General features: G+C 35.6%; 1 protein-coding gene across 2 annotated transcripts; it reads left to right on the forward strand.

Moving 5' to 3' along the window:
• Positions 1-8,304: 8,304 nt before the first annotated feature.
• LOC113229547 (DNA fragmentation factor subunit alpha-like) lies at positions 8,305-11,407 on the forward strand. Of its 2 annotated transcripts, XM_026463182.1 has the most exons (3): positions 8,305-8,376; positions 8,680-9,178; positions 9,378-11,407. In XM_026463182.1, the coding sequence occupies exons 2-3, from the start codon at positions 8,700-8,702 to the stop codon at positions 9,490-9,492; spliced, it is 594 nt and encodes a 197-aa protein (XP_026318967.1). In that variant the 5' UTR covers positions 8,305-8,376; positions 8,680-8,699; the 3' UTR covers positions 9,493-11,407. The 2 variants fall into 2 exon arrangements, with proteins under 2 accessions (XP_026318967.1, XP_026318966.1); XM_026463181.1 differs by lacking the exon at positions 8,305-8,376 and having other exon boundaries at positions 8,579-9,178.
• The last annotated feature ends 268 nt before the right edge of the window (positions 11,408-11,675 follow it).

An 11,675-nucleotide genomic window follows, 5' to 3' on the forward strand; every position in this document is an offset into this window, starting at 1 on the left:
AAATTTTTGGTATTTCATAATATATACAAGATAATATATTATGAAATGCCAAAAGTTTTTATTTCTCATTCTGATGAAATAGAATATCTCCGATACTTCAGACTATGTAAACAAAATTAAACAATTTATATGAGTTTACCGACAGATATCACACATGTCACTATCTTAACGAAGATGTTGTATCACACTCTCTAACTAACTTCCATATAAAGCTCTATGACCACTAACGGATGACACGAACTGTTTTTATTGGATGGTGAATGTACACGAATGTAATAGAAATTTCAAACAAAAATACATAATATCTCAAACTGTTTTTCTAATAAAATTATTTTTCAATTACTCGTTATTATCATTTTCTGATTGCATGTTCTAACATTTTAATTACATTGTAATCTAAGGACGATAAACGAAAATATTTGTTTTAGCATAAAATTAGAATTTGATAGATTGAGCTTTAACAATCTTTATTGTGATCTTAATGATCAATGTCTTTGTTCGATGGCGACGATAATAGGTGTGCAGTGTTCAAATGATAATCTGGTATACAAAGCTGGCATACACTTTAGGGGGGACATAGGGGTGAAGACGCTGGCGTCTAGACGGTGGCAACGAGTATTAATGACCATGTCACCGGTGAACTGCCTAGTGCGAGTAAACGGCATTAGCTAGAACTTCCTCCAAGTTTCCATATAGTGCTATTTTCTCAATAGACGCTAGAAATAATTGGAAGAAATGGCTAAAGAAAACCAATTCAGCCAGACGCGACAAAATAATGCAAAAGGTAAGTCTCCCAGGAATGCTGAGAACGCGCCTCGTTTTATAAGGCATCGTAAAACCACCAATATGTACATAGGTAACGAAACAAGTCTAAATATAAAGACAAAGATTCTGTTCTCATTTTAACAATATCAATATTATATTAGTCATTTGCTTATATATATTTAAATGAAATCGAGATATTTTTTCTTTTTGCTTAGGTAATACACCTTTAATTTGAGAGTAACACGACTAATTAAATTAGGTAGATATGGTAACGGAGATGTTCGGTACGTGACGACTGTAGTATTATGACTAATGCATAAGTGGCGTTATGTGACAAGGTGGCGCAAATGGCTATGTCAGTGAGTCTGTGCCCGCGGGACCCTGAGGTCATATGTCGACCTCGACCGGGTTTCAGCCGGCAAAGGTCATATGACCTGCATTAGAGATCAGTGCACACTAGCACCGCATAACCCACCACGTGAATGTAATTGTAACTACTGCAAAATTTAACATAACAGTTTTCTAGCAAATGAAATAATAATAATAAAATGCGAAATTAGTCTTTTAGGCCTTGGGAGAGGCGAGAGTCTAAAAAAGCTAATAATAATTTAATAATAAATTCAAAATTAATCTTTTAGGCCTTGGGAGAGGCGATAGTCTAAAATAGATGTAATAATAACACACTCAACATCGCCCCGCACTAGGGAAAACTTGGGTCGCGGGTGCCATGGACATGTGTCCATGTGTCTACATGACACATGTCCATAGACATGTGTCTATGTAGACAACCACAAATTACACCCAAACTCACGAGAGAAATCAATGTAGGCCATACAACTACTTCTCCCGGCCCGGGAATCGAACCAGGGACATCTGCGTGGTAGTCAGGCAGTCAATAATTATTGTTATAATAAGTAATAATCTAACAGTGTTAGTAAAGCTCGGAAGCAAAATGATAGGCATAATATATACCAACGTACATAAAAAGATCCTACTAAAGAACCTACCCAATTCAATTCCCAACACACCATTAACAACGTATATAAGTACCTACACGTTCTAAAACAGTAAAACATTGTAGACGTCACTTTAGCAGGCAGTCTGTGCCAGCTACCAACCATTTATTGTATTCTCTGTCACTGAAAAATACCCATGAACCCTGTAAGCCGTACGTTCATAATGTAATTTATTCCCGCAAAGTCGGGAGGTCGTAAAAAAATTCAATATTTACGTTTTTAAAACCAATCTAATCACAATTTGAAAACTACGTAATACTTTACAATTGACCAATAAACTTAAGTTTATCACTCCAGTTTATAATTTATGAAAAAGCTCACAGACTCGTTGAGGTCCATTACCTAAATGGAAACGTTTTCAGAATTGCAAATTGGAAGTGTGTTTATATAACTCACAGTAATGGTACGTTAATGGTTATATCAATAAGGAAATTTAGGGATTAAATAGTTCACGTGCGAGAACCTATCACATGTAGAAATACGTGTCCCCTGTGTGGCGAGAAAAATCTACATTTATGTCCTGTATTAGACCTCGGTCATAGCTGGCGACCACCGTCTGAGCGAAGCGAAGCCGCCAAGCAGCTAATGTTGTGTTCCGGCTTGACTCCCAGATCAGCTACTTTAGACTGAAGGATCTGTACAGTTACACTACACGGTTACAGTAGACTGTAATAAAAAGGAGTGTCGAGATAGATCTCGGCACTCCTTTTTTATTGCGCTGAGAATCTGGTTGCAGAGGGAAGAAGGTAGCGGAGTCCAAAGCACAGGGTTCCGCTGGCTAACCTAGTTGAGGGCCCAATTAACTAATCAACCTTCAGTGAGGCAGCCTGACCCGCCAACTCGCGTTACGTCCTTCTGACTGCACTTCTCAGGATACACTTTGGAGAACAAATATAACCGAACTGCTGCTGCAAATGTCTCCGTGACCTTAAAGATCTCGATCTCGTCTTAATGTTGGTTCTGGCAGGTACTGACCTAGAATAAATTGTCTGCGCTAGCGTGCATCGGTCGCAGTAGGGACACTATTAACAACTCAACAACGGTCCCTAACTTGTATTTTTGGGGAGTTTGGCGTTCTTATACATATCAAAATTTAAAATCAGACCATACTGAAGAAACGTGAGCATGTGCTCTATCGTAAAATCTACCTAAATCGCAAATTTTTTACTGAGAAAATTATAGGCACATGGGCCTAGTAACTTGTCTCAGGGTGACAGGCACAGCGGCAGTGTCTCTCGGATCTTTTCGATTTAAAGCTCTGAGTAGCCCTGCAGCTACTACGGACAGGTGTATCACGTAACACCAGACGCACGACTTGTTCGTCCCATCACTTGGTATCATAAAAAATATCCCTCAGAGCTGATGAGTTGCGCTATCGTGGTGCCCAATGTTCGTGATCACACTGCCAATTTCTTGAATATTCTGTTGGCAACTGATCCAGACAGATACCAAGTGTCGGTTTGGTTCTATTAGGGACTTCCGGTCACTTTCTGGCGAAATATTTAGCAGTCAATAAATGACTGTGAGTACCTCGCCTGATCTTAGTCCGAGAAGGACCAGGCCGCTTCTCGTCCTATACCTTGCGACAGATGTCCGTCACTTCTGATGATCCGACGTGTTACGTATCTGCGGTAACTGACGATTAGTTGGGATATGGAACACTTTATTGTGATGACTTCATCACCAGCAAAGCTCGCCCTTGGTTTAAAGCTGAGTGTGTTATTGTGGAAACACTAAAATACTGTGCATAACCAGCGGCTTATGCTGGTGCTTGAGATTGTAAATCACCGGAAGCCCACAACTAGAAGGTCTTTAATAAGCCCGCGAGATTCAACAAAAAGGTAGTGCAGAAAGCTCCTTTGACCGTATTGCTCGTATTGGGGCCAGATTAACTTTATACCTTCGGAGAGCATGGGTTCTGGACACTAGCTAGATCGTTGAGACGAATTTTTGCAGGTCATCCTTTCCGCTACTAAATAGATTCGATGGATCACAGGCTAACCCCACTATGGAGAAAAAAATCACTTTGTTTATCTCTTCGCCTCCAATGTTTCTTGTAATTACCTCGTTGTGTCTTCGGAATGCTGGAGATATTATGATAAAGAGCGATGTTGAAAACATAATGTAAGTTTAAAGCCAACACAGACAGCGTCCTTGATGAATTGCCAGCGATTATCCTGTGCGTGCACCACAGTATGGAGCCCATATTCCACTCTATATTTATGTCATTGACTTATGACCCATTTGCATGAAGCGCTTTGTTTCATCCTTTAAGTATAAGACGAAGGACCGGAGCGCACTATTACCATTTAGTGGTTCCCTAAATCTACAATTTGGGGCTATTCAAGACTAGAATTAAATGTATTTACTAAATAAACGGGAAACATCGTCAGCCAGATTGTTAGTTAACGTCAGTGTACTTCGTTAAAGTATTGCGGGAGAACAATGACAATGAACACGTTGCATAGAATTAGGGGCAGGTAATGTTTTATTCCAGCATGTATTACAAATGTGTCGTTTAAACTCTGGGTCCGTCTCTGGAGTTAATAATGCACATGTTAATCAACCGTAGCTATTCCCTACCCGTCGCGTCATAGTGTAACTGTCAAAGTAAGACCTAGTCCAACTTCTAAATGGATACTGCCTATTGTATTTTGTTATAAGTTGTGCTGTATTATAAGTTTCATCTTTCATCCTAGAAAAAAAAACCGTGGACTAACTTTGCGATATTCTCGAGAAAAACAAATTTATACAATGTTAAATTCCTTAGACATACCGATACTCTATTATTTACTTTGTTTATTAGTTTACGTCAAATAGGCAATATTTTTTTGCAATTGATTAAAAGATATCCTTGGATGTAACGTTACATCTTTACGTAAATAAGCGAATAATCTTGTGAACATAGATATGAAAATAGAACTAGATAACCGCATGCCTTTTGTCAATACTATGGACGTCACGCGCGTTACGAAGAATGTAGCTTAATTATATCGTAGACGTAAGATAATATTATTTTGGATAATTTGAAATAAACCTTATGTATATGAAGATACATAAATCATAGTTAGAGCAGATAAGGCACATTGCAAAATTGCATTTTGCAAGGAGATACCCCACACCTCCTCCCAGAAAAAGGGGACGCTATTGATCTCTCCCCGTCGCGCCGCGGTCTGACCGGGTGTGACCCCCGCCCTTGCAGCCACCTGCTCGTCCTGATGTCTCTATGTCGTCAGTGGTCGGTGATCCCTAGCTTAACCGTGAATTAAGATGTATTTCTCTAAAAAATCGTGGATGACAGGGTTTCCAACGTAATTTAAATTATCGGACAGCCTAAAGATTTTCTCCAAATTGTTGACGTTATATAGACCCAATGTTTCATTCCCACGATTAAGTAGGTAGGTGCCTATATCTAACTTTGTAAGCAAACTAAATTAATTTACCGCCCCGTACCGCCACATGTTTGGTACACTCTGAGCTATTAAGGGCAATGGAAACATCCATCAAATTTTGTTGATGTATTAATATTTTCACGTACAACACATGACACTTTTTCAGGAGCTGTGTTTATGTGAAAAATTTTTTATTGTATATGTTTTTTATGACTTTTTCACGCAAAGTCAAAACTATTTTTAATTCCTATGTTTGAAAAATCGCACTCTTCAACGAAAGACAGTCATGAGCAGGGATCGGAATAGGTAGAGTTTTTTCGAAGAACGTAGACAAAAAATGGAGATTGCCTTACGACAATATTTTTTAGGTCCAGACCTTTTCGGGATTCGGAAAATCACTTAAGAATAATAAAAATTGACGTAATTGGGGACAGGAAGGTACACTATATTTATCTTAACTTTGCAATGCACAGTGGATCGGATCTGCGATATTGCGGACATTGGATTTTTTCCACGATACCACTTTAAAAAAAATGCCAATCGAGAAATCTTATTGTCCTAATTAAATATTGTCATATCACATTTTGCCAAAAATCTAATAGTTTAGTATGAAAAAAATGAAAATGTGTACTTTTTGTATGGACGTCGATCCAGTCTTGGAATCACTACAGACGTATTAATAGACCTATCTTCTATAGATATGCACACTAAACGCGAGCCCAAACCTACCTATTCACTACTTATACGCGTCAGAAAATGGGCAAAAATTCCTCATAAATACGATTATTGGTTCAATACATTAATTAGCAGTGATCGGAATAAGTAGGGTGTTTTCGAGGAACATAGACTGAAAATGGAGACTGCATTACGAGAATATTTTATAGGTCCTGGATTTTTTCGAGATTCGGGAAATCACTTGAGTAAATTAAGAATTGACGTTATTTGGAATAGGTAGGTTAGACTATATTAATCTTAATTTTGCGACGAGTTTTTGCAACACCAATTTTTCAGAATATTTAGGAAAATTCCATATATTTCTTCTAGTTCTCTAAGATCTATATATTATTGTGGTCTGGAACCTTGCAACCACCACCGTCTACGGACCTAGTTAAGACATCCACGATGATTTTAAAGACAATTGTCTGAGATTTCTGCCCGCTTGAATGTCCCAGAGATGTGATATTTGTTTCATCTAAAGTAAGCATACTGTACCTAATTGTATCTCGTTTCAAATCAATTAAAAGTATTTTATGTTGTGTCTGATTGTTGAACATAGGTACTTATTTACCTATCACGGCACGTCCGTCAGTTACATGACCTACCTATAATAATTCACCACGAAACAAAATATAACATTCATGTTTATTTCTATTTATAAATAGAAAATATTAGTATTTCTTGTTTAAAATGAGATAAACTCTGAAACAATAATCGAAAAATAAGTAATCGGTTCTCAGAAAACAGAATAAACCATCGCATCAGTTATAGTTATTTTCGGAAAGGTCAAGTTCGCAATCGTGTTGTTTACGTAAGGTGAGCCTTTGGAGGCACTTTGCTTTACCTACAGATAAAAATATCTACAGGTAAAACCGTAACAAGATACATACTTACATATATTTTCTTTCCTTGCTTATTAAGTATTTATATACCTACATAAACCACCACAGAGTACATCTGTTGTAAAGGTAAATTGTAAGTTAGAAATACAATAAACTTAAAATACATTAAAAAAAAGTATAAATAAAAAATGTTATAAATAAATAAATATTTGCAGCCATCAAGTGTTTGAAGTATTTTCAACATCAAACATGAATGTTATATTACGTTGAATGTAGGTGTACTTACATTACTATAAGAACGGTCCAAAACGCAGTCAAGCTTGACGTGCTCTTGACCCTGTACATCCCGCTAACTCCCAGCGAATATATCGCAAACTGGAGCTGACGCTAGAAGTGTAGGTATTTTTTCATTCAACTCACCAATAACAAATTTAAATGTGATGTTTTATTTGTTGAAATGCAATGCAGTTTTTAAAAATAAGTATATAGTTTATTTTCCACCTTTAATGTCCTAATAATACTAGCAATACTTAAGTATTCTCATATTTCTTCAAATACCGGTGAGTTCAATAGAACGGCAGCAAAATTATATAATTTTGTGTTGGAAAAAAAATTAAGCTCTAAAATATTTTCTTACAATTTTTTTTTAAAAGTTCTCACATCAATGTCATTTAGCGAGCTAAAGAACTTTATTGTTGAAGCAGAGAGCTTGTAGCTTTGAGTCATAAGTAATCCAAAGAGTGCACTTTGATTAATAGGTACATACCCTTAACGGTTTCAAAGTTATACACATATTGTACTTTTACGTCTTTTTTTTAAAGTCAATACTATGTACATATAAATAAACACAGCTAAGTTTATGAATATATATATATATGTTGTCTGTGAGCTTTACACATCAGGTAAGGTATAATGTGCTCTTTGGTTGAATGATAACTCAAAGCTCGAATATTACAACCACAGACAGACCAAACAAATAACGATTTGTTAAAGTATTAATAAGTAGTTGGTAACTCCAAATGTAAAAAAAATATCTAACATGAACTCGAAAAGTTACTTAATATAATAATAATAACGCACATACTCAACATAGCCCCGCACTAGGGAAATCCTGTGTCGCGGGTGCTATGGACACACACATAGACAACCACAAATTACACCCAAAGTCACGAGAGAAATAAATGTAGGCCATATAAATATTTCTCCCGGCCCGGGAATCGAACCTGGGACCTCTGCGTGGCATTCCGGCATGGTAACCGTTCGGCCACGGAGGCAGTCACTTAATGTTTGAAATGTTACTAACTCTGCGTTTTTATTATTATATTTGACTAGTGTGACTTTCACCGTGGGGGTGCTATATGCAGAAGTGTAATTAAAACCAGTACGTAAAAGTACCCCTGATTACAAAGATTTATAGCGCAGCGGGTGCAAGGATAATGTTTTCTTTCATTCAACCGCTATCTAGCCTGAAGGTCGGGACGCAGACGAGTGTGTACGTCTGACTAGTTAGCAGAGCGCGGGCGGACGGAGGGCGGGCGAATGCAGGGCGGCGGGCGGAATCGACGCTCATATCCACCAGCTCTCTCGTAGAAAGCAGTCGGGTGCGACTGTAAAAAGTGCCTCTACTTTTATTTTTGTCATTTTGTAAGAATTTTATTCTTTCCTTTCTAAATATACATATATATTTAAATTGTAAAATATATATATTTTCTAAGTTTGAATTGGGTTATTTAGTTTTCGATAGTGATTTTTTTTGCTCTGGTAATATCATATCATACTATGCATTTTGGCAAGAATTTATATCTGTCAAATTTAACTAAAACTGCAAGAAGTGGTCTTTTGTCCCGAATTTAATAAAAATCCACGTTACAACGCAATTTGCAGAATAAATAGAATTTAAAAAGATATTGTTAATTAAGACCAGTAATTTTAGCTATTTACTGTCAGTACACAGGGTTGTCTACACGATGGAGAACGATATCAACAAACCTTACAAGATTTGTGATTTGAATCGAGACAAAAAGAAGGGTATTGTGGCTTCTTCGTTAGAAGATTTGCTCACCAAAGTGCCAGAAAAATTGGGACTGCCGGCGGAGAACTTGACGGTAGTGTTAGAATGCGACGGAACGGAGGTAGATGATGAGGAATATTTCTCCACGTTGGATCCAGACACTTCGCTTATGATCTTGCATGGTAACGAGAAATGGTCGCCGAACATGCCTAAATGCCAAGTGTCGTTGGATCAGACCGATGACATCGCTCTGGGTGACAAAGAACAAGTGGCGAATCTAGTGGGCAGACTCCAACATAACTTGTGCCACATTTCTCTGCTTGGGGGGCAGGACTTGGAGTTGTTGTCGGATATGGACCCCGATAGTCTTGCCGACATTGTAACAGATAGAGACAACAGAATAATCTTGGAGCACATCAAGGAGGCTTCTGGAAGGTATGTGCATTTTGTTTTTAAAGAAATCCAAGCTATTTATAATTTATATTTACAAAACCCACAATTTAACGTCTGTTTTATTGTAATAATATAACTTATTAATTGAAGTAGGTTTTATACAAAACATTTAAATTAATAACAAATTTATATAAATTGTTATTGATTTTGTCAATTCTAAAACTTGTTTGCTGATTTTCAGAATATTGCTAGAGAAGCGCCAAGCACAAGATGCAATGGAGTTATTGAAGCTATACCACCAGAGTGTAGCCAATGGAACTGAAGATGTTTCTCCACCAAAACAAGAGCGAGTTTAATCACGGAAGCTTTTACGGTAAACCTTTTCACATAACCCTCAATTTATGTTTAAGGGATGGTACATCTCAAAAGTTTACAAAAATATTCTGTTATAAATTTCATACACTGTGCATTTGGTAAATTATACTTACCAAATAATTTTAAGGCTTTACATGCCAGTTTTAAAGCATTTATTATTCAGAGATAAGTAAACATTAAGGTTATTTGAACACCAAATAAAGAGGCCTTTTTTCTATTGAATTGTAAAAAAAATTATAAATTTTCATTTTGTTGCATTTTAAAAAAGATAAGACTTTACTCTTACAGTTTTTGGTCAAATAGTTAATAATCAAAAAAACTCATTCCTTACTTATTATTCAAGTTCACTTATTTTGGAAGCACCTATGCAGTCAATCACAATTTTTTATATTAAAGTAACATCTGGTAGATGTGTGGATTATAGAGCTAGGTTTAAAACGCTAATCTTATGAATATGAGCTGATATTGATGGATAGATATTCTAAACATTATGTACAGAGTATTCTATCATTTGTAAATATAACATAGTAATGGTGTAGTTTTTAAATGTTACTTAAAATTTATCATCTGCATCTGATACCAACATAACTGTGTAGGTTCTTTATTTAAACCTTAGTGCAGTTTTAGGGTCACATAATCACTTGTATTATAGTTGTGGACTTATGATATTGGTAATAGGAAGACAATAGTTATGCTAGCAATAGGTACTTATTTAATAACTATTTTTGTTTTGTAAACTTTTGAGACACGATTTGCCAAAAGGTTGATAATCAACATCAATTTAAAAGACTGATAGTTGGTAAACTTATTTTTTTTATATAGTTTTACCCCTAGAATAAGGTTTATTCATTTTAATTCCAAAATTTGCTCAAACAATGTACGAATATTAAATAAGTTTTCCTGTTTATTTCCACTGCCGTAAGTTGGAAGTATTTTAACATATTGATCATATAAAGGGTTGAAAAGTGATGTTTAGGTGGTGCAGGAATTATCTACTGAATTGAATAATAGTGTATCATAAATTGTAGTAATTTAAGAATGTACCAAAGCCAATCTATTACTGCAGGGATATGGCTGTTGATTTGCTAAGCTTTGCAACAAAGGGGCAGTTTCTACATTAGCTCATGTAAAGCCTCTTTTTATTACATAGGACTCTTCACTTGGAGTAAACTTATTATTTTCTACTTTTTCATTCCATTTTCGTATGAGTGATTCTTCAATCTATAATTAATTCTTTATGAATATGGATGTGGATGAATGTCTGTGACTTCATTATAAATCATTTAGAATTTTTGTTTGTTATGTAGATTATCTGTGAACAATTTTATATCATTTTTTGTTTCCTTATCTATACACATTATGTTCAAAAAACATTGTAAACTTTATTGAAAAGACACTCTAAACAAGGTCTATGATTATTATTGACATCAAAATACAATGTTGACTGCTGTACTCCTCCTAACCATTGTGTAACCTGTATGTATAAGCATTTAGAGTAAATAGGTATCTATGTTATACACTTAGTAATTTGATATAATTATGCAATTATATGTATGTATGAACCTAGTTAAGTTTTACTCCTAATACGTAAACCTATGTGTAAAATATATGTCGCAAATTCCCCAAAATGTAAGCATCAATGGTTATTTGTAAAACTAATTGTATGAAATTGTATTGTCATCCTTATAATTATTGTGGAATATCATACAACTTTAAACTTGTGTTCTGTTGTATGCAGTCTTGATTTTCTCAGCAATCATCAATCTTTGTATCTATAATGCATAATTTAAACTTTCAGAGAATACATGCTATATTATAAAATAATAAATGAACTATGGAATTTGAGTTTGTAACAATCATTCCTAATAGTGGAATTGATCAGTAGCTAATTATTTACGTGCACAAATATAATAAACATATAAATACAATGGGTTGTGTTTCTAATTTAGCAGTATAAACATGGTATCAAGTCTTCAGTGCCCTTATGTTCATATATTAATGCAATATAATGGGTTGTTTCCAATTTAGCAGTATAAACATGGTATCAAGTCTTCAGTGCTCTTATGTTCGTATATTAATGCCGGTGAAATTACAGGCACACAGGACTTATCAATTTATGTCCCAGGGTGACAGGCGCAGTGGCAGTAAGATGTTCTATATAAAG

The sequence above is a fragment of the Hyposmocoma kahamanoa genome, unplaced genomic scaffold (genome assembly GCF_003589595.1).
Source record: "Hyposmocoma kahamanoa isolate Upper Pololo Valley unplaced genomic scaffold, ASM358959v1 62, whole genome shotgun sequence".
NCBI classification, from domain to species: Eukaryota; Metazoa; Arthropoda; class Insecta; order Lepidoptera; family Cosmopterigidae; genus Hyposmocoma; species Hyposmocoma kahamanoa.